Source organism: Pseudoliparis swirei, chromosome 2 (genome assembly GCF_029220125.1).
Source record: "Pseudoliparis swirei isolate HS2019 ecotype Mariana Trench chromosome 2, NWPU_hadal_v1, whole genome shotgun sequence".
In the NCBI taxonomy this organism is placed as follows: domain Eukaryota; kingdom Metazoa; phylum Chordata; class Actinopteri; order Perciformes; family Liparidae; genus Pseudoliparis; species Pseudoliparis swirei.
Window position 1 is genome coordinate 22289195 of NC_079389.1, and position 23888 is coordinate 22313082.

Here is a 23888-nt window from a genome sequence, read left to right on the forward strand (position 1 = left end):
GTTTGAATTTGAGATAGTTTAGAATATCACAGTATGCACCACAAACTAGTTAGTAATATACCCTTTTACAGTCAATTATAAACCAAAAAGTGCATCTTAGGTAATAAATATACTTTATTGTTTTTGGTAATCTAAACTTTGTTGTCGCTTACCATTTTAGGTTATTCACTGGACTTGAACTGTTTACATTTCAATAAAAACTGGAACAATGGGGGAAGAGTTCTAAAACTTTGACCGGTAGGATATTGTATCCTTGTGTAAAAAAGACTGTTTCTGTGTTTGAGGACAGAGTTCTGATTCAACCTGTGAATTGATCGGACCTCTGAACTACTCTTGCAATTGCAGCGACGATACCTTGTCGGTAACCAGAATAATACATCTTAATTCTTAAAAATAGTTTCACGAGTATTACAGATATCCAATACCAATCTTTGAACAACCTTTTTAATCAGAAACTATGGAACATAATTTGATCGTTTGGAAGCGTCCGTCATCCAGACGCAGTTCATGGAGAAGCAGTCTGCGGCTACGGATACTATTATATATATATCTTTGAACAAAGATGTCAATAGTCAGCTCGTCACATAACCATTCATTTAATTTGCAGAATACAACACACAGTGACAGTTCTGTTCTGTTTTAGGACTAGGTCTTACAATCCCTGATTGATTTGCACTCCTGAGATGTAAAGTGGGTTGACGCAGACATGCAAGGTGTTTCCGGGTAAGGGTCATGGTGCCGTCTGTGGGACAAAAGGGTTAAAAGCCTCATTGGAGTCATCAGGTGGGCACCCTCCATCTCCGGTGTTTCGATGATAGGCCTACAACACCTCCAGAGGGCTCATCGGCAACACCTGGTGTCCCAGATGTGCCCCCCTCTGCTTCAACACTTCTGCGCCACAGATGCTATTTTGGGGCCCAGGTGGCGTCTCTCCTCTTCACCCACAGCCACCGGCTTGCCCACTCAGCAGCGCTTGAGAGGGCTTTGATGGCTTGGCGTTGGGCTTGGCCCCGAATTCCCAAATCCCTAAGCAGCCTGGTAGTTGTCTTACCAACAAAGCCTCTGCAGCCGACTTCCACTGGGCAAACTTTGGCTTTCCAGCCACGTTGCTCAGCATCAGCTGCCAGCTCAGCGTACTTAAGGCTCTTTCTTTCGTAGGCCTCCTCTCCAGCGTCCTCCCAGGGTACAGTCAGCTCTACGATGTACACCTTCTTAGTTGAGGAGGACCAGAGCACGAGGTCTGGTCTGAGGTTCGTAGTGGCGATCTCTGGTGGAAAGTAGAGTCTTGGACTCAGATCCACCACGAGCCTCCAGTCTTGCGCTGCTCCCAGCTGACCGAGGTCTGATGTTGTATTGGCCTTGGTCTTGGTTGGCTTTGCACCTTCACAGACAAAACCTCTTGCAGATGTAGGACGGGATGATGGAGGTAGGCCATTGATGGTCGTTCGTCTGGTCTCCAGCATAGCTGCAAGGCACTTCAGCACTTGGTTGTGCCGCCAGGTGTAACGGCCTTGAGTCAGGCCTGTCTTGCAGCCAACCAGGATGTGTTTAAGGTTTGCTGGAGACGGGCAGAGTGGGCACGTTGGGTCTTCTCCGTACCATTGTTGAAGGTTACTGGGAGATGGCAAGACATCATACGTTGCTTGTAAAATGAAGCTGGTGTGAAATGCTTCCATACTCCACAGTTCCTTCCAAGAGAACAAAGTATAGTACACAGAACTTGAGTATGCAATTTTGAACACACTCATTGGACTGAAGCTGCTGTGCTAACATGGTAGTCACAGCTTTAAAGATCTTTGAGCTCGGGTTCATTGTGCAACTAATGAAATAAAATACTTAAACGGCTTCACAGCAAACTGAATTGCAAATGTGACTGATATTTATGGAGAGCGAGGACCGGTGAAATTAGTTGCGTTAGCTAAGGTGAAGTTGGTAGCCTTCCGGTCTGCAGGACAAAGGAGAGAAGACATGTGACCAAAACTGCCCTGAGAATAAAGATATGTGCAGATAAGAGTGTGACAGGGAAAGAGAGACATATCTATTGTACATGTGTGTGTCTGTGACCGAGGGGGAGAGAGAGGCTGTGTGTGAGTGTTGTGTAACTTTATCTCCATAAATCACATTATCAGGATGCTCATCTTTATTCTTTGAATGAATGAAATATTAAAGCAATCAGCCTTCATTTCCTTCCCTGGTGATGTCAGGATTACAAACTTACATTAAAGTAACTGTCGCTGTTTTTTTGCTTACAAGAAAATAAAGCAGGCCATCATTTAACTGCGTGTGCCATCTTAGCTGCTCAGTTTGAATGTGAAAAGTTATTATTTAAATTATGAAACATTACCACGAACCACATAGCTCAAGAACATATTCTGTCTATTGAAATGGATCCATATGTTAACACTTAGTTTATATGTAAATATAATAAAACACTATCTTCTAACATTTTCGAAGCTGAATGATCCATAACAGTTTTGCAACTCTTACAATTAACTTGATATTTTTATTCACAGAATGAACTTCTGCCTATGATTAAACTGAGCTTGTTTCATCTGCAAACAAATTAAAATAGATGTCATAAGGAATAACTAAAGACATGCTTAATAAAATGATATTTGCACTGCATTTTAACTTGAAGAAAGTGCTTCAGTGTGTTTAGAAATAACAAAAGAGCATATTAACAAAACAACATTTATTGACTTAATTTAAATGTGTAACATTTCAACTACATATTAAAAATGTTGGAAAAACAGTACTTTCCCGTTTAACTATATTTTAACTAGCCGTTACACCTTTCTAGTTTACTTCAGTGAGTTGGTAACAACACCAAATACATTTCCATTTTCACAATAAGTTGTGTTGATTTTACTCATCAGTCTGACCTTACTGGATATTAGTATCACAAGAGCCGGGCTGCACTATCTTGAGGGTGACTATGAGTTTCATAGATTTTCTAAACCAAGGGTAAAATAAGGCATATATCAGTGGGTTAAGACATGAGTTGAAATATAGCAGCCAGATGAGGAAAGATAAGGATAAACTACTTTCTTCCATAACCTCACCTGAAAGGGATGGAGCGTAATATGGACAGAAACAGATCAGAAACACAACCACAACAACACCAAGAGTCCTGGCTGCTTTCATCTCAGATTTCTTAGCAGTTACACCGACTGGACGCTGTTTTGTGACCGATGCAATGTGGGTCCGCATGGCTTGAGCCTGAGACACGGCCACCACAAATATTCTCATGTACAGAAGTATGATGACAGTAACCGGGCCGATAAAGGTAAAGACAGCATCAACAGATCCTGTTACATAGTTAAGAACAACTACACACTCTCCGTAGCAGGAATAATGCACCTCAGGTTGTTTTAGAAAGTCCATCAAAATACAACTATTGTAGAGAACAGAGTAAATCCAACATAGACAGATACAGATCTTCATTCTGTCCAGAGTAACTCTGTTGTTATAATGTAGAGGGTCACAGATAGCCATATAACGATCAATAGATATGAGCACCATATTTCCAACCGAAGAAGAAGTAATTATAAAATCCATAACATAATACAGAGCACACATGAAGTCACCCAGGAACCAGCAAGTTTCTGAAAAGAGGAGATCAACCGGCATCAGCAGGAGGCCCACCAGGAAGTCTGAGACAGCCAGGGAGAGGATGAGGAGGTTGGTGGGGCTGTGGAGCTGCCTGGAGAGGAAGAATATACTTATTCATGAGATTATAATGGTAACAAGTTAGTAACATCAATTAATGTAGTTTGGCATCCAAAATTACATTTAAATGCGTAGTATTCAAAGTTATCGTTTAAAAAACAGATTTATATTATTAACTAGACCATTCACATTTAATTGTCAAAACATGTATTCATTTATGGTAAAGCTTAATCTCTGCCTGAAGTGGGAGATGGAGATGATGATCAGCAGGTTGAGAGCTGCAGTGAGCACAGAGATGGAGGACAGCAGAACGTTAATGAGAATCCCTTCGAGCTGAGGCGGCTCTGGTTTCCTGCAGGAATTGTTGAGTAGTGGAAAGCAGAGTTCAGCTCCTTCTGGTGTCTCCATCGTCAGAGAGTGGTGGTGGAAGCCGCTGAGTTCTGGGAGTGTTTTGACTTTAGCTCTTCCCTCCCACAACAGCGTTTTCTTGTTTCTAGCTGATACTAACATCCCTCCCCTCGACAACAACTTCTAGCTATCGTGATTATGGTTATCACTTAAACCTTACTGGAAATATGTGTTGTACATTTTCGGTTCAGTTCGGTGGGCTCAGCTCTGCACAGTCATGGCTGGATGCAGATTTACAATGTAGAAATAGAGAGGTCCAGAACACTGACTTTACGAGGGTCCTTTGGGGGTATGTTAAAACCATATTCATGGGTATTAGTAGAAAGTACCTGTCAAGTAGTATTACATTAGATGTTAAGATCCCTGTTACATTGCTAAACTGCTGCCCCCTCTGAGCAGAGCATAGCTTGAGATCCACAGGCAAGGCTCTTCTGGCTGTAGCGAAGTCCCTTTGTTGGCTTTCGCAGTCATTTCCCCTCAAATCTATACGTAAGGACTGAGAATCTATATGTAAGGGCTGAGACTTTCAGAATCAGTGACATATTTGAAAACACCTTTCAAAACCTATTCTTGCCACAAAGTCAAAAAAGTTTTCATGGGTGTTGGGCACCACACAGATTGTCTCTTGTTATCAATAATGTATGTAATATTCATGAAATCGGACCTCAAGGTGAAGCCAGGGTTGATAGAGTGCCCCTTCTGTTGTCCTTGCTTTTCTGCTCTTTGCAGATGATGTGGTTGTGTTGACTCAGATAGGTGGAGACCCACAGGACATGAAACAAGAGGCCAGGAGCACAGACGGCAATACACAGGCAGTATGCCTGCAGACGTAAAGAACAAACAGAACCTCCAGACTCGTCTTGAAGGGTCGTCATTGGCAGTCATTTAGTTACAGCTAAATCACAGAAACAAGCCATAATGAAGCAACCAGTTCTTTCTACTTTGTGACCCTGAAAATATCCATTTGATCATTTTGAATTAGTCATAGCACCACCTATTGGCAAAAGGAAGTTACATGTTTTCTACTCTTCTACCCTTCCCCTCACAGTTTAATCACATCCCTCTCAAAATGTGTCAGAATAGACTTAAGACCTTCTTAATGCTTCCCTGTGAAGATCGTAACGATACGTTGAAGTGTGGTGAGTGTAGAAGCATCTGTGAAATGTTATCCGTTGCTGTGAACTAATAAACCAATGTAACTCAACTCCAGGCCTGAAGACATGTACAGTCTAATTTTTAATTAGTCGTAGCGCCCCCTACTGGTATCAGGAAGTAAAATGTTCTATACTTTGGCTTGCTTCTCTAAGTATGTAAATCCAATTAACGTCAAATTAGTTTCACACAAAGGTAAGACTTTCATGATGCCAGCACACAAAGCATTTTACATTTTGTGTTACGCTGTTGTGGAGGCAACCCATTCTTTGCAGTAAACAACAAAGGGACTTTGGAGGGACTAAACATATTCGAATGCCTCCAAAAAAGAAAATAGATATCCACATTTTTTTAACGACCCAGAAGGTAAGTAGCTATCAAGAACCCCAGGTTGTTGTTAGTTAACGTTAGCTAGCTACGTTAGTAGGCTAACTACCCACACAGTACAAACCTGCATCCTTTTGAAATGAATTCAGGAAACTCAGAAATCCAGTGCAGATGTAGTGCAGATTGAGGTAGCAGCAGCTGGACCATCGAGTATCCAGGTGAGCTCTTACTCATGGCATTTTGTTAGAAATTAGCATTAGCAATGAAACTAAAGGACATTTTGGGAATCTGACCTCATGTCAGCACTTTTGAATGATGTGATGTTGAGTGTAAAATACAAGGTTGTTCCATAAAACCTACAACTATTACCTAAGTATTCTAAATGGCTTTCAAAATAATTGCATGTACTACTCATACGGTCTACATTTATTGATTACGGAATTATTATGAAATGCGTTCAGGAAACTCAGAAATCCAGTGCAGATGTAGTGCAAGGGCTTCAGGTAAGGTCTTATATTGATACTGTGTTGACGTGTATTATCATGGCTGACAGTGTAAACATTGTCTACCTGTTTTGAGTGAATTATTATTCTGTTAAAACATCCATGTGCAGACTAGGCTAAGTTCTCTTTGCTCTTCAGGGAACAGTCAGGTTGAGCGAAAGTGACCGTCAATGAAGTCAGTGTAGCAGCGTCCTGGACATGAAATGGTATACTCAGTACCCGTGGCTAATTATAAACCTACCTTCAAAAAGGCACTTTGTTTTAATTGTGTAAAACCATACAACATCAAAAAGACCACCCTTGAAAAAAAGAATAACCCAGCCTTCTGCTTAAATGGTTTTAGTAGCTATTTATTAATTAGGGTGCAAGCGACTGACAAAGTCAGTACGAGAGGACTCAATTGAAATTGTTAGAATTCTTATTATTCTGCTACTTATTTTTCAATTTTGGGCGCATATTGGGGGTACGTAACATCCCGTCACACCAGTGCCCCCAACAGGTGCAGATGAGGTAGGACCCGTTCATCTCTGCTCGCAGCTTTAATCTTATTGTTCTGATCTTTATTTTAGAACATTGGGGGCATATTGGGGTTACGTAAGATACCCCAAAAGTCACAACATTTGGCAAGCTTGTCAAATTGGTGAAAACTAGACGTATGATATTGACGTAAAAAATGGGTCAATAAGAATCGCTGTCTAGCGCTGACTCAAATTTGGACCGGTGACGCCCCTCACTCAGAATGTCCGATTGACTTGAAATTTATCACAAATGTCCACTTGGACCTACTCTACAAAAAAGCCTCAGAGACCCTTAAGCGCTGCCTGCATAGATTTTCCGTCATTTTTAATTTGGTGAAAACACATAATTGCCCCGTTCTCTTACACGTTGTGTCCGATCCATACCACACTTTGTGTCGAACATGATTGAAGCTATATCAACTACTATGTATCAAATGTTTTTTAATATCCCAATGTGTTAAGATTATATGGCCCAATGAACCTCTTAGGGGCATGTTGTATTTTTCCATTTCTTACAACTTCTACACTCTTGAGACTTATCATTCCAAATTGTTGGTATATATAGGGATGGGCATCACAGAACCGGTTCCCAGTGAACCGATTGTTTGGGATCGTCAGCCAAATTCTTTAACGGTTCTGCTAACGGTCCTCTGTGGCGTTGCGCATGCGCGAACTTTTTTAGTTTCTTCAGACTGCAGCAAACATGGCAACGAGGCAGAAGCGCTCTAAAGTTTGGCTCTATTTCACACGACAAAATGACAACTACGCCACTTGTAACGTGTGTAAAAAGTCTATTTCGTCGAAGGGAGGAAATACAACAAATATGAAGAAGCATTTGAACACAGCGTGGAATTAAATTACAGGAATGTCGTGTGTTCGATGCAGCAGCTCAGCTAACGCCGGCTTCATCTCTTTCTGTCCAAGGTAAACTCCTCCAAAGTGATCACAACCACTCACTGTGTGAAGCCATTTGCCTTTATTGTGTGGAGTCGATCAAGTTCTCTTCTGTCTCTTCGTTTGAAGCATACATTTGAGCTCCGGCATCGGTCCCATTATCGATCACTTCACGTTTGGATTGAAAGTCCAGTTTTGAGAAATGTTTGATCGTAACGGTGTTAATTATCGGAGGGTGTGTGTTATCAGCAAACGTTCGCGTTATCGTGTTAACCCATTATTAAACTGAGCATATCGATTTTTAATCCATTATTAAACTTAGCATATAGCTACGCTAGCTTAGCTATAGAATCTTCCATTGTCAGCCCCCTACATTGAGGCAGAGGTAGTGTTTGCCTCCCCTCTTAATGTGGCTTTATGTCAGCTCAGCAAATTCAGCAATTTTGTTAGTGCCATTTGTTTCATTGTGTAAACCAGCTTTCACAATATAAATAATCTCCATTGCCATCCAATTTAGCTGATGACGTTCAGAGTCAGACCGGTTCAGAGGCTGGTCGTCTGTCTGGGTCGCAGGCTACAGCACGTCTTGTACACCTCCTCATATCTTTGTGTTCAGGCATCCTCCACCCCATCTGAGAGAGTGTTCTCCACGGCTGGAGACACGATAAGTCCTGAGAGATCGCGTATCCTCCTGGAGAAAGCAGACATGCTTATTTTTCTGCACAAGAATTGTTGATGATCCATACAATTGATGGTTGCACACTTGGTATTTGCCACTGCTAGTTTCATTTTTGGCAGCTCAGTTCATATGCCCTTTGAAAAAAAGGAAGGAGCACTGTAATTTCTAGGAACATGTTTAAATTAAACAGAATACATTTTATTTAAGTGATGTAAGTTTTATTTTAAGTTCAAGAGGAATATGTATAAATGTTTTTGATTATTTAAAAAAATGTAAATGTGTATGTATACATACTGTATATGGTGTGTGCAGCATTATAGAAAATTATATAAAAGAAAATTAATGTAAATAAACCCGTTTGTGCTCTTTTTTTCACCCCTTGCCCAATAAGAATCGATAAAAGAATCGATAAGGAATCGAATCGATAAGCAGGAATCGATAAGGCATCGGAATCGTTAAAATCGTATCAATTCTCATCCCTAGGTATATATTTAAATTGCATCCTGGAACTTGCTAAACAAATTGTGTGTGATTTGAACACTAAGGGGCACTACAATGATTCGTCAAAGTTGGACGTTTGGGGTGTTTTTTGTGTGTTTTTTGCATGAATCTGTCATTTTTTGTGATACATTTACGGATTTATACCACAAAACTTATTCGAATCGACTTCACTCCTTTACAAGGATAATTTTAAGGCCGTAAAGATGAATGGGGAGGAGAATGGTGAATCTTAACAGAATTTTCATTGACAATATGTGCACCCCAATAGACGCCGACTTTCTGTGATTTGTTATGTTATAGACTGTTGCATGAACTCATCCAATCCTTCCAAAAATAATCATGGATGATGCCAGTCAAGGCCTTAACACATTTACATGAAGAACCGTTCAAACTTGTCATAGGAACCTACTAAAAAAAAAAAAATGTTATGTCTATAGGCGGTAAACGCATTGGCAGTGCATTGGCAGTGCATTGGCAGTGTCCCTACCAATGCTGAGACCAAACCTAGGCCCTTGGGTAGAAGTATAGTTTCAGCTTAACTAATGACAATTGACACAGTTAATTATCTGCTCAAGAACATGATTCACAAAGATTCAAGATTAAATACGATAATATCTAACTTTATTTATCTAAATGGAAATTGTCGAGCAGCATTTGCAGTACAATGTAGAAAAGAGTGTGATTACATGGAGTGCAAACACATAAATATAAATAGTTTATGATGTACAAATTCAGAATAAAATTATTTCCACATAAAATCATCGTCTCCAGCATTTACAACTTTTGACTTTACATTAACATGTGGTTAAGCGGACGCTTTCATCCAAAGCGACTCAAAATAAGTGCATTCAACCAAGAGGACAAACTCAGAACAACAAGAATTCAGAAAGTAACATTTCTGCTCTCTGTTACACAACTGATGCATCTCTTTTCTTGTCTCGTCATGTCTCTCGGACTCAGTTTTTTGTCCAGTAGGGACTGAAGTTTCTCCCCTTCGCTTTGCTTGTCATCTTCATCTCGATCATCATCACTTACTTCCCTCCACTTGGTTTATTCAATCATTGAGAACCTTACTTTTAGGATCATGATTTCCATTTCATCTTTGTTTTTTTTCAGGAAAATTTCACAGCAACACATTTGAATATTTATTTGGTTTTGAGGTTGGGGTTTCGGTGTCTTGTTCAAGGACACTTCGACTATGAGGAGACAAGGGATTGGACCCGCTACCTTGCAAGGAGACCACTCTAACCATGACTCTCACCTATGGCCTTGAGTTTTGGATAGCATCCACACCAAAAGCGTTGTGAATATTAGCAACGCTTTACTTATCTCTGTGGAAACAGTTATCATTTTCGCCATCCACCAGGGAAGAAATAAATGGTAATAATTGGCTTTCGCAACTCAGGTTGGGCCAAGTCGACATATTTCAACTTGATGGTGACAATTTGCTTAACTCGTGTCAATCGCGCCATCCGGCGAAAATTTGTGTCATTAGTGTCATTTTTGTGTGTGTAGACGCAGCATTAGAGAAATGTGAAAGAGCTCAGACATCCAACGGGAGCTGGGAGTCGAACTGACGTTCCTTTGCCTCCAATCAAACCTTTTGCGACGTGTTGTTATTCTCCTAAACTGTTCGGCTATTGTTTGGTCCTCAGATTGGGACTAGCCGGCAACACCTGACCTTTGCATCTGTCTATTTTTCCCCGGGGGGTTAAAACTCAGCCGTGACAGAACTCATAAAGGAGCTGTCAAACTCCTTCCTGCACCGTTGCATTCCAGACCACATCTCTCTTGGTTCGATCAGTACGGTTAAGCTTTTGAATGTTTTTCTTTTGTCTCGTGAACTTTTTTGTCCAACCAGTTAGACATCGTACAGTGTGTACTTCAAAACTAAATACAGGCATACTGTAACATAGACTTGTTATTTTAAACTTATTTGACCCTAAAACACAAACTGTGACTAACAAATACCCATTAATGTTTGCAGAGGCCATGTCACTACTTTATTATCCATACCCTTTTTTAGATTGTATTTCTTTTTACCATTTTCATTAAGTTGATGACTCTTAAGGGGCCAGTTTACTCCAAAAGCAAAACATATTTATTTTCCTCTCACCTGGTGTGCTGTTAATCAAGAATGTTTTGGTGGGAGATGCTTAGCATTGGAAATATTGGCGTAAGAGATGACGGCCTTCTCTCAAATGTAGTGGGACTATCGGCGTTTCTCAATCAGCGTACTTGTGCGTACTTTCCTCTCCTTGTGTTCTCGTGACTCGTGAAACGTCATCAGTCTCAGCCCGAGGACATGTTCCAATTCAAAGTTCGCTTCTCGCAAAGCACGGTCAAAATGCCCGGATGTGACTTGATCCTCCCACTTTCCGGAGGATGCATCAGGAGGCTTGTGCGTACTCTGGCCAGCATATATCCCAGAATGCATTTCACCAGCAACCGGAAACAGTAGCGGAGGAGAAAATAAACTACTGACAGTTGACTTTTTATAAATACTACTGTTGTTGAGTCACGGAATGTAATTTTAGGATGTTTTGGTTATTTGACTGTAAAAAATAATTTACAGTGAATAATTAGAGTAAACTCAGGTGCAAGAACAGCTGATGTGGTGACGTCATCAAATAAGCAGCTGTTCCAATCGCAGAAAGACTGTCCTCCCTTTCTCCCGTCCTCCGGAGTCTGGACTCCCAAGACCAGACTCCAAAAGAACACAAGTCTATACTCGTGTACGTTGAATTGAGAAACGCTGTATGTCACTCGCCTTGGGGTGCAAATACAAGAAACATGCATGTCAAGCATGTCTATTTTAAGAAGTCATGGCATGGTTACGCAAGCTAACTCACGGAACTAGTTTAGAGGGGCATGAACATAAACCTGAGACGAAGAGGAAAAATGTGTATTTTTGATTTGTGGGGTACACTGTCTCTTTAATATACACTTACTCCTGATAGGTTACAGTAGACACCATATTAATACAGTTCATACTTAACAGATTTGAACACATGCTAATATATAAGCCAAGTATGTTGACGTGCTACTGCATTCTCGAGGCATTGCTACGTCCGATATCTAGCATCGTCTGCATGTCTTCACACTATGCATCCCCGTCTCAGTTAATTACACAGGATTTGGAAACTGGAACTTTTCGTGACAGAAACCAGTTAGAGGACGACACCGGGTTACGAGGATGGGAATTTCTTCACAGCGCCGGTCGAGTGAACTCGATTGAGGTCGATGTCTATAAATAGACAGAGAGGGTGCTGCGTCCTCCTCAAAGAGAGGCCAGGCAGGCAGTCTGAAGCATCCAAGATAAACTTCTCCTCAAATACGGGGTAAGGAAACCAGGAAACCGTTGCCTCACGTCTCATCCACACATAATTCTTTTATTATTCTGAATTTTATTTTTTTAAACTAAACATTTCTGGTAATTTATTTTGGCAAAAATACAAAAGATGAAGATTGATAGAAATTCGTCAAAAAAAAATAAAAAATGAAGACTCACAAAATGACAATAAGCATGCACGTTTTTTTTCTTTTCTGCATTCATAAAGAAGGAGTGATCTTTGCATATCTGTATTCAGACATGTACGCCGGAGATAAAGGAATGTCTCAGAGGTTTACACTGACTCTAACCTGTCGCCAGTCACTAGTAAGGAAGAAATGGGTCTTAACAGGTCAACATTGGCTGGATAAAACGTTTGGAAAAAGTACATTTTCTATGTGATGCCGTGGCTCAAAGGGGAATGAAGTGTCAGTGGATATGTCCGTATGTTAGTGCATTAACATTATAAATTATAAATAGAGTTAAGGATTGTACAAGGTTCATTAATGTCTGTTAATGTGCTTTTTTTTCACTGGTTTTAAGCTTTTTAAATAAATTTAGCTTAAAGCGGTTTGACTTGATGTATTTAGTCGGAATAAAAAAGCACACAACACAATGCATATGACCCTTCAGGTAAAATAGACAAAATTAATCCATTTATTTATTCGTTTATTTACAAAGAGTAAGTGTATTGAAAACATTCTAATTTGGATATCACCTACATATTTTGCATGAGAATACTTTGTAAGTAGAGGTGTACATTTTGTCCAGCTGTGTTCCAGGTCCGTGTCAGAGGACCGCCAACATGTTCCGCTTCATACTCTACCTGGCTGCACTCGGCCTGCTCAAAGGTGAGAAGTCTTCACCACTCAAGCACAAACGGACTGTCATCACACTGCGTTCACTTTGTAGGATTTGCGAAGTAACAAATATGGACTGTAGGAGTTCAGAAATAGTCTAGCACACAGGTGTCAAACACAAGGCCCCTGGGCCGAATTTGGCCCGCCACATCATTTTATGTGGTCCCTGATGTTTCGAAAGACATACGATCACCTTTTCTTAAAGAAATTTAAGAAAAATATCCTGTGCTTTTATTTTGAAGCTTTCAAATTAAATCGATGTATGTTATAATATGAGAGAAATGTTCCCATGTACAATATTTCTACACTCAAATTAACAATAATCAAGTGCAAAGGGAGTAGTTTATACGTTTAAGTTTCAGTACTGGCCCTTTAAGAGTCAGCCATGATGCTGATGTGGCCCACGGGGAAAACTAGTTTGACACCCCTGGTCTAGCACATAACCCCCCTTAAATGTTCCCCCATTTTCAGTCTTAATGCTAAGCTAATATCTAGCTTCACAGTTAGCAACTATGTAAGTCATCCAGTGGCGTGAGGTGATGACGACGCGCCACAAAGCACGCGATGCTGACAGGCCCTGGTTAGGTGCTTTTATGTTCAAGAAGCATGCCGGTCTGCTTGGCTTAGCTTGTCAGTCTTGAGAGATTATGAAATAATAAATACATTCTACTTGCATAGCGCTTGAAAAACAATGACGGGAGTAATCTATTTAACATCAACTCTTTCGAGCGAAGACATAACAAACGGCACCCTATCATTAATGATGTGAAACTTTCATTTAACACTGGTGAATCACAAGATATCACTTTGAACTGTTGACACACGAGAGACACTTTGTTGGAGGGTCTTTTTTCGTGGTGCAGCTGGAAAAAAATAATTATATTTTCTTAACTCTTCCTCTAAACTCCAAACATTAGTAGTAATAGTTGGTAAATCCTTGATCAACACCTTAAGAATGACTTTGGATCGTTTCTTTTCATGCATGATGCATCTCCATATCTTCAGGTGCTTCTGCCACAAACCAGACATTTACCAGTTCCGGGGAGATGGACATCACCTCCTGCCCCATCACCTATTACGGGCAGAAATATGACAGAGTCTACGTGAGTAATACACACCAGTCGTGTGTAGTCTTGATGCCTCTCTGTCTCTTTGTAGTTGTTTTGAGTCTTTTTATAGTTGTTTGGAGTCTATTTATAGTTGTTTGGAGTCTCTTTGTAGTTGTCTTGAGTCTCTTTGTAGTTGTGTTGTGTCTCTGTGGTTGTTGTGTATCTCTTTGTAGTTGTGTAGAGTCTTTTTGTAGTTGTTTTGAGTCTCTTTGTAGTTGTGGTGTGTCTCTTTGTGGTTGTTGTGTATCTCTTTGTAGTTGTTTGTGTGTCTTTGTAGTTGTTTTGTGTCTCTTTGTAGTTGTGTTGAGTCTCTTTGTAGTTTTGAGTCTTTTTGTAGTTGTTTTGTGTCTCTGCAGTTGTTTTGTGTCTCTTTGTGGTCATTTTGTGTCTGTGTGGTTGTCTTTTTGTGGTCATTTTGTGAGTCTTTTGTCATTTTGTAGGTGAAATCCAGGGTGATGTGGGCCTTGACACTTTGGGCCCTTGGGCTTGTGCTCTGTAGGCCATTTCAGTAATGCATCCACAATCTCCTCTGTGATTTCTCAACAGGTGGCCTTTGATGCTAGCACATTTTCAGTTTGCTTCAGTGGCTTGTACAAACCTGGAATAAAGAATGACTGTATCTTGATGTCTGGAGGGACGGCTGACAGAGGTGACCTGGCAGTTCTTACCCGAGACATACCCACTGGATCTGGGGTTCATAAACTTCTGCCAAACCTTAGGAATGCTGGGAAATGTGTCAACATAATACCTTTAAAAGACAGTCAACAATCGGAAGTGAGTGTTTTTCATGTTTATTAATGACCAATGTTTACTGTCATGATGAATGAATGAAACATTTTAGCGTAATTTCAAATCAAAGCCTTTTCTTAGAAGCCTGTATCTACTTTCTGGTATCAGATTGAACAAGTTGAACTCGGCAACTTTGGAACACAAGCCATTCTGGCAATCAAGACATATTCTGGGTACCAGGATGTTGATGTTGTAAGTATAAGAATAACCTGTAGAGACATATAGATGATTTGACGGATGTATTTTTGGAAAGTTTGATGTGAGTTTGGTGGATAATGGGGCAGATTCAGGGGGTATCCCACATGCAAGGCATTCAGGAAAGCTAAATACATAGTATTGCATATCACACTGACAAAAATGCTAAATAATGAATACATTTCACATACAAAAAACGTTCACTATTTCCTGGCACTTTCCAGGAGGCAGAGGCACAAGTCAATGGTCTTACAGTTTCAAGACAGACATTCCAGATAGCTGATACAAACAATGGCGTAATCACAGATGTCAGTGGATGCAGACTCTCAGGTAAGTAAATGCAATGGCTCCTAAAGTTCAATTTTAGGCCTGAAAATGAAATATTAATATATAAAATAACTGCTAGTAAAGTCCTACATTTCAAAATACCTCCATACATGTTTCCTCCACTCCTAGGCTATGCATACAAGGCAAATACAACAGTGAAGGACTCAAACACATGCTCCACTGTAACCTGTGATGTGAGTGGAGTCGCTACTGCCGTCAGCGATTGTGGTCCCATGGAGCGTTGCCTAGGCAATGGGAGGTAAATATTTAGAGAAATTATGGAAAGAAAATGTCCCCAAAAAATGTAAGTTCTCTTTCTAAGCTTGTAGCGTAGTTTTGTTCACATGGAACTCAATCTGAATCAGTCCAACATTAAATATAGAAGTATAGAATTACATTATAGCCGTCCTGTTATGCTGCGTTGACACCAAACAGAAGGCAGTTGGACCTCAGGATCATTTGTGTTCATTTAAGTCACTCATGTTAGACTAATGGAGACAATCCTTACCTCCATGGAGACACAATACCAACGGTTCACCAACCATGGCCAAAAAACGGTGTGGAATTTCTAGATACGACGGAAAACCGAGGTCCGTATCATCATCATCATCATCCAACAGCTAACTCCGTGTTTAGCAAGTCACACTTTGTTAATTCATTTGGTTTACTACAGCGGTATGAATCGAGAATAATCCCTCGCCTCTCAGCGCCAATTGATAGATTGAAGAAATCTAATGGCCATTTTGGGGGTACCATCTTGCACAAGCACATCATGGTTTTCAACCACGGTGCAGCTGCTCGGGAGGGGAAACTGTGGAAGCTCCTTTCGCTCAGGGACAGCCGGACAGTGCAATCCTCCACCCCTCTGATATGAACCAGCAACTGAATGAGAGCGATTGGTAAAGTTAGGGCTGCTTTGTGCAGTGGTGTGCACGATTAAAAAAGGCTCTAGAGCCAGTTCTAGTCGGGTAGATGGTCCCATTTTCAGCTTGTGTGTGAAGAAAGGCTCAGATGCCATGTTATTAACCCATCTTCAAACTTTTGGCACCATCGACATGACGCCATTTCATCCTGCCTTGAAGGCTATGGTGGCAGATAGCTTTTACGATACTTAACCAAGGCTCTTTGCATTGACTTTGCATGTAATCAAGCCACTTGACAAGTTTGCTTTGGGTTTGGTGTGAATGCACCAGTATGGCAACAGCAATCTTGAGTTCTTCCAATGTCTTTGTCTTTACCAAACGCTGATATTGTAATATTGTTGTTTTTTTGTACCTGTGGCAGCGGGGTGTGTCTAAGCTCGGCTGCAGAGTGGGTGGAGCGGGGGTGTGGTTCAGGGAACGGTGTCTGATTGTCATCAGCTGGTCTGAGGACAATCAGACCAGCTGATGACAATCTAGGTTTGTGTATCTGCGAGGCTCTGTCCCCATAAAGGAGCTGGACAGGAGGAAGAGGGGGCCATGAGAAGAGACACAGTCGGCGGTCAGAACGCTCCAATAAAGAAGTTACCAACATTTCCTCTGGTTGCTCATTCCTTGGTGCTTAGGGGGCGGAAACCTACTGGTGACGGCCACAACCTTGTCACAGTACCCATCTCTCCCGTTCTAGTTGCGTGTTGAATGCCGTGTGCTCTGTGACCGGCTCGACGGTCATCGATTTTGTTGGCAGAGTTCAGTCCGTCCCGGACCGGTGTGGTTACACTCTGCTGCAGTCCTCATTGTTCCCGGGCTTGAAGTTGCTGGCGGTTTTCCAGGAAAGACGGCGTAAAGATGTTTGTTTTTTAGATCGTTTAATTGTGCAGCTGGAGGGGGTTCAGATCTCCATGGAGCAAAGTGGCCGGGTTCAGGTATGTTACCTGCTGCCACAACTGCTGCTGTCATTTGCTTTAGATCTCATTAATCGCTGATACACAGTCCACTACAGGCAGCGGATGATCCGGTGGTCAAGGGCCGAGTTCATTTAATGACAGGAAACGGACAACTGTCGATATGCATTTCCTTTTTTAAAATTTTTTATATACTTTATTAGAGAATGTGCACAATATAGCGACAGGGATCAGCGAACAAGTTTTTTTTTTGTGTGTGTGTTCTGTTTGCAGTAATACTGCATAAAGTGACAGGAAGGTAGAGCAAACAGACAACGTAAAGTGAAAAATGAGAAGAAACACAACTAATAAATAAAAAAAATTTAAAATAATGAATCATAATACACCCACCCACAAACCCACCCACACCCATGGCCTTTACATTTGTTCACAGATTTTTGTAATATATGGATTTGGTTGCAATAAATCAGACAGATGGATAGAACCTAACGCGCCTCAATTATTGGGCAACACTGACAGGTCTTGGAAAGAGGAAATGAAAGGCTGCCACTTCCTCGTGAAATGGTCATTACAGCCTCTAAGTGTATATTTGATTTTTTCAAGACTCAGGAAAAACATTACATCCTTAAGCCAGGCAGACTGAGATGGTGGACCTGGAGACTTCCAAGCAAGCAGTATTCTGCGACGAGCCAGAAGAGTAGTACAAGCAATGATATCATTTTCTTTGGTACTATATAGGATGGGTTTGGCAGGGATTCCAAAGATTGCCAGAAGAGGGCACGGTTGTAGCTTGTCGATATGCATTTCCATTCTGCATTACAACTACTTTTACTTTTGGTAATTTCTGAAAATTCGGATGCCAATAATCACTTTTAAGACTCCGATTTTGAATGCAGCGCTTTGAATTGAAGTAGGAGAGTATTTGGTAGTTTTGTTACTTTCTCGAATGTAAAATCTATGAACATTTCTTTAAACACTGCTATTGAACTTTAAATGGCATCACACAAAGGATTTCTTCCATTCAACCACGAGACTGTTTGAGTAAGAGTCTCTTTTTTTCCACAATGAAGCTGGGTGACAAAGTGCTGACACTCAAGAACACAGCTCAGGTGGTCCATGGTGTGGAGCTCTCCAGGGACCAGACCGGAGTCACTGCCAAGATATCAGCCTCCTACGACACCGTTTCTATTCTATTTGATGGCTACACTACAATTATCCACATGACAGGTACAACAACATGTAAAACTACAGACTTTGATAGAATTGTAGTTCCTATCAGATACTTTTCTCTCTCATATATAGAATAATAGTATTAATATAAATAATTTGAGTAGGGTAATGCCATTAAAAATGGCAACTCCCTCGTTGCAGAGGAGATAGTTAAGGCCCTGCTCACCAACACTCCTGCACACTTAGAGGAAAACAGGGCTCTCAAGTGTCACGCATTGAGCGTGAGACTCACGCATTTCGGTCTTTTACATTACATTACATGTCATTTAGCAGACGCTTTTATCCAAAGCGACTTACAATAAGTCACGCACTCCCGCCACACATCGTATTTCTCACGCTGAAAAAAACTCTCGGCTATTTAATGTTTTAATGTGCCGCAGCGCGCCAACATGAGCCGCGCTGCGCTCACCGTGGAGGAATCAAGCGCTCCCCTGGAGTTCTGCTGTGAGGAGCCACTTATCAGCCAATCAGAAAAAAGAAATGGGCTCCACAATAGCCAATCTGAAAAAAACCTGTATCTGTTGTATCTGGGTAAGATTTAATCCAGCAACCAATGAAAATAAAGCATCCTGGAATTGCGCGCGACTGACTGATATCCGAAAATTTCGTTCTGGGGGGGGGGGGGGGGGGGAGGTGCTGATGGAAATGTCACTCTTGCCTGTTTTCAAAACTTGGGAAAACATAAATGCTTTTAGTCCTATTTAGAACATGGGGAAGTGGTTCACTTCAGCCTTGCATGGCTGGAATGAGTATTAAAATAAAAGGTGTATAATACCTGGAATATGTCCTACCAAGATGTGTGGATACTTATGTAAAATCTAAGATGAAGTAGTTTCCAGTGGAGCCAGAGACATTTAAGATGGTATCATCTACATAGAGATGGACATTGAAGTGATGATTAAAAAGAATAGTGGTATTCATGCGTCGTAATGGACCAAATCTATTATATTATTACTAAAAAAGTGGTTCATAAACTAATATATAAAGGATAGCAACATATCTTTATGTATTTAGGTACATGTATGATATCGGTTCTTTCTGAATACATACCACTACATTTATTTTCAAAAATCTTTTTTCCATCTTTTTCTATTAATTACTTATTTACATGCATGTAAAAATACAAAATTGTACTTTAAATGTTTATTCTAATAAGGTAATGTGATAAGAATCCATTAATATTTAATTTCTGGGTTATTAATTCCAGTATATGGATCCCAATATCGAAAACTCAAACAAGATCTGTCGCGTAACTACTTTAGGTTTCGATGTGCCCACCCTGTAGGCCTAATCCCGAGTTAAAACCAGTGAGTACCAGCTGCTTTGTGTGTGCTGCAGTGCTCATCTATTGTAAAAGTTCATCGATCTGTCGTGTGTTCTCTGAAACCGGCCAGGACCAAGAGCAGCAGCCGTGAATGGTTTATGTGGCAATTCCACGAGGTCTTTGAATGAAGAAAGGGTTACTGGACCCTGGTCTGCGGGGTAAGACCTCCCAAACACAATACGTACTACCTCTCTTTTGAATGAAAGGGTTTAAAATCCACTGCAGTTCGAGTATGACGTTGCTGAGCAGTCGTGTGCCGTGTGTTGTCCCACAGCTGTGAGATGCAGTACAATGACGCTCCCGACAGCACAATCAACTGCAACGCCACAACTAAATGGTGAACACAGAGTAAACTCTCTTTTGATTCATAAAACGACATCACTAACCTCTGTGGCACCACATTTGTCATTTGACGCCGTCTTTTACACCTAAACCCATTTGAATGCGTTTATTCTCATATGCGTCCTTTATAACTGAACTTCCATGTCACGTGTTCCCTTGGACAGGTGTAATCTCCTGAAGCGGGCTCCCTTCGCTGCTTGCAACAAGCACATCAACCCAGAGCCCTTCATAACCGCCTGCACAAACACGTTGTGCAAATATCCTGCAGTGGATGGTCTCAAGTGCCAGAACCTGGAGGCCTACGCCCGGGCCTGCAGCCGCAACGGCAACGTCAAGATGGAGAGCTGGAGGGAAACGACCAACTGCCGTGAGCCTGTGTTTCATTCACTTTTAGTTATGTTTCGAGATGACCCGAATGAACATATCAAATGAATATTATTCTATTGTTTTAAGCACCTTCGACACCAAATGACGTTTCGTGACTCGTTTTCTGAACCTTTAGGGTAGATATGGTTTTTCTTAGGTCACGTGTGCTTAAAAAAGGTGGCAGATTTCTGTCAGTTTCATAAATGAATCGTATTAAAACTGGAAGACATTGTTTTTCTAACCTGCAACTGCTGTCCTTGAGGCCTTCTATAAGGACAGGTTTTGCATGTTTCGTGACTTGTTTTATGAACCTTTAGGGTAGATATGTTCTTTTCTTATGTCATGTGTGCTTAAAAAAGGTGGCAGATTTCTGTCAGTTTCATAAATGAATGCTATTACAGCCAATCGACTTGTGACTCCTGCACTTCGAGCTAATCTCTCGAAATCCATACTGTTTGCTGTCCTTGCATGTCAGTGGTGGAACGAGCTCCCCACTGACATCAGGACAGCAGAAAGTCTCTTCATCTTCCACCGGAAACTAAAAAACACATCTTTTCCGACTATATCTGGACTAAAACACAGATTTGCACTTCAGTGGCACTTAAATAGCTCTTACTTATAGTACTTTTGTAGTTCGACTATCTTGAAGAAATGTTACTTTCTGTATTCTTGTTGTTCTTAGTTTGTACTCTTGGTTGATGCACTTATTGTAAGTCGCTTTGGATAAAAGCGCCTGCTAAATAACATGTCATGTAATGTATTAAAACTGGAAGACATTGTTTTTCTGACCTGCAGCTGCTGTCCGTGAGGTCTTCTGTAAGGACAGGTTTTGCAGTGCTCACGAGTTCTGTGGCCAGCGCAACGTTGGGGAACACAGCTGTCTCTGTCGGGCCATTTTTGCCTCCAAGTACAGATCGACGGGCACTTTCGGTAAGTCAGCTATGAAAGAAAGTCACAGTCATCTTAACTGCTACGTCATTATAGGCTGGAATGATTGCAGATTCAGATTTATGGACTTTTATGAAAGATTTTGTAGCATTTGTTTCTTGCTTCTGCTGAGCAATAAAACCTGTTTTTAAACTTCATTAGTATAGAATGTAGCTTTCTTATTCAGATTTAGTGCTCAAGAGATCTAATTTACAAATGCACAAAAGAATCCTTCATGAAACTTTGAAAAAAACATTTTAGGTCTTTTCAACATTGCATTCATGATCATCTCTTCCTGATGTATGCCATTTGGAAAAAGCTAAAAAGCAACACTGTTGTGTAACCGGTGTTCAGGCGAGCCAACGGTGTGCCAGCAGAGTTCTACTTCGATAAGTCTGGCTAATTGTCTATTGGAGGACAAGAGCATCGATTACTCAGGCTTACACCTCAACGACCAGGCCTGCAAAGGTCAAATGGACAACCTGACCCACATGGTGATGTTCAAGGTCGATGGCAACAACACTTGTGGCACGGTGGTCATGGTGGGTACCTTCTATTTTAAGCTTCTTCTTTTTTTTAAAGTAGCAGCCAAATTACCTTTCAACACTAGAAACATACTGTTTAAGCTTCTCAAGGGTTGCAGGGAAGTAAATAGACCTGTACAAGTAGTCAGCACACTGTAGCATTGACTTGTGACCTTACCTTTTTTAAAATAAAGTTGGTGATAAAGGAAAATGTGTCCATTGTTATACTCAATACCATACAGTAAATGCCGCAGCATAACAAGTTTATATTCATTGAGTATAATATAAAAGTGAATGAAATGCAGGTGCACCGGAATGTGCGTTGACAATATCTGTCTCCATGTTATATTTAGGCAAACGACAGTCAAGTTATTTACAAGAACACCATCAGTGCACGGAAAACCTCCCACACGGGCCTGATCCACCGTCACAACGGAATGGTTATTGACGTATCCTGTTTTTACAATCAACCCGATGTCAAGACCTACGTCATCAAAGTCCAACACAGGTGCGTGATGGGAGTCCTCGACTCTAGATTTATCATCTTTGTGTTTCCGAGCCAAGGTGGAATGATCCTCTCTGACCAATCAGTGCTCTGCAGTGCTTCAAATCCACAATCTAGTTTCAGCTCAGCTACCTTGGAACCTCGACCCAGGTGGTACTAAAACCAGAACCGGGGACCAAGTGCCGTCCACAACCTTTGCGAATGAAAAATATGAAAATCCCTGTCCTATAGTTCAGCAAACTAAACTGAAATGCTTTGTGGACGCGTGTTTTTTATATGCAGCCTGAAGCCTAGTGTGTATTTATATTATAATTAAGTAGCTTTGCATTCCAGCACTTCGATCCAGAAGATTACATCTGGAGAATGGAATTACAACCTGACCATGACAGCATACACCGACCCCGACCGCATGAACGCCATCCAGTCGAGCAACAACATAGAAATGAACCAGAAGATCTGGGTGGAGCTCAAGACCGACGGGCTGGACGAAAGAATGGTCCACGTGGTGACTGATTCCTGCTGGGCAACCGATCAGCCGTCACCAAATGGAAGCCTGAGATATGACCTCATCATCAAAGGGTTAGAAACTCGGAGACGCTCTTTCTGATCAACCTTCTCGTTTTTTTTCTTGCTGGCCAGTCGCTGACATGCTTTCTTGTGTTTGTGTAGCTGCCCTAACCCCACCGACGACACAGTGAAGGTGGAGGGCAATGGACTGGGAACGTCCAACTTCTTCTCTTTCAACACATTCCAGTTTTCTGACACGGCTGGTTCCGTCTACTTGCATTGCCGATTGGAGCTGTGCGTCAAGCAGGATGACGCCTGTGTCCCGGTATGCCCAGTCCCCGAATATATTCACGTAAATGCACAAATAAGCGTACACTGGTAAGCATATTAATCTCTCCGTCTTGTAACTGCTTCACAGCTGTGCCACCGCAATGCTAGAAGGCGCAGATCTGTCATGTCCACATATAAGGATGAAAATCCCACCTTCATCAGTATGGCCTGGACTTATTAGGTAAGTGCAGTTAATGACGACTCCCGACCTATCACACCTTTCAAGCTCACTTTAAGAAAACACAGGACCTCTGATGAAGGTCCTTTAGACCAAAAACTCAAACAACGTGTACACTTCATATATCCAAGTGTGCGGATAACTCTTTGATCTCAGTTTGAGCTCCCTTCATGAGACACAACTTGGGGTTTTCCTACCAACTGGGCACCCTGTTATCGGGGGCAGGTTGTGCCAACTCACAAGAGTTTTTCTTTGCGTTTCTTGTGTTACTTCAGGCTTTCGATTACAAATTGAAAAATATTGATGAAAAACTGTTGAGGCCAATAGGAACCAATAGGAACATGTACGGTTGTGAACTGTGTCCGATTCATAGATTTTCTTTTTTTATTACAAAACCTGAAAGAGTTGTATTTAGACATAATGCCTCACACACAGCTGTTCTTTTCATTAGGGCAAGCAAGATGGGATACACCCCTCCAAGTCCCCAGTGTACCAATTAGAGCATGGCAGTTGACAAAAAATGCACATTACTGCTGTTTCCCGAAACCTGTGATTTAAAAGGGAAAAG

General features: G+C 41.2%; 2 protein-coding genes across 2 annotated transcripts; one reads left to right on the plus strand and one right to left on the minus strand.

The window, feature by feature from the left end:
* Positions 1-2883: 2883 nt before the first annotated feature.
* On the minus strand, positions 2884-4077 carry LOC130202846 (trace amine-associated receptor 13c-like). The gene is made up of 2 exons (XM_056428648.1): positions 3908-4077; positions 2884-3703 (listed from the first exon to the last, which is right to left on the minus strand). Exons 1-2 carry the CDS (start codon positions 4075-4077, stop codon positions 2884-2886), a joined length of 990 nt encoding a protein of 329 aa, XP_056284623.1.
* Positions 4078-12787: 8710 nt separating this feature from the next.
* Positions 12788-23323, plus strand: LOC130202853 (alpha-tectorin-like). The gene is made up of 14 exons (XM_056428659.1): positions 12788-12833; positions 13848-13945; positions 14392-14408; positions 16871-17108; positions 18158-18314; positions 19712-19799; positions 19916-19978; positions 20148-20358; positions 21159-21279; positions 21631-21818; positions 22154-22308; positions 22639-22884; positions 22975-23137; positions 23231-23323. The coding sequence occupies exons 1-14, from the start codon at positions 12788-12790 to the stop codon at positions 23321-23323; spliced, it is 1884 nt and encodes a 627-aa protein (XP_056284634.1).
* The last annotated feature ends 565 nt before the right edge of the window (positions 23324-23888 follow it).

What these genes read in the sequence shown, in the direction of transcription:
- LOC130202846 (XM_056428648.1), bottom strand. Translation starts at nt 4,077, where the DNA reads ATGGAGACACCAGAAGGAGCTGAACTCTGCTTTCCACTACTCAACAAT. An exon ending in ATCTCCATCTCCCACTTCAG is followed by an intron (nt 3,704 to 3,907) that starts GCAGAGATTAAG and finishes CTTCCTCTCCAG; the next exon opens with GCAGCTCCACAGCCCCACCA.
- LOC130202853 (XM_056428659.1), top strand. Translation starts at nt 12,788, where the DNA reads ATGTTCCGCTTCATACTCTACCTGGCTGCACTCGGCCTGCTCAAAG. An exon ending in GTCATCAAAGTCCAACACAG is followed by an intron (nt 22,309 to 22,638) that starts GTGCGTGATGGG and finishes TTTGCATTCCAG; the next exon opens with CACTTCGATCCAGAAGATTA. An exon ending in AGGATGACGCCTGTGTCCCG is followed by an intron (nt 23,138 to 23,230) that starts GTATGCCCAGTC and finishes ACTGCTTCACAG; the next exon opens with CTGTGCCACCGCAATGCTAG.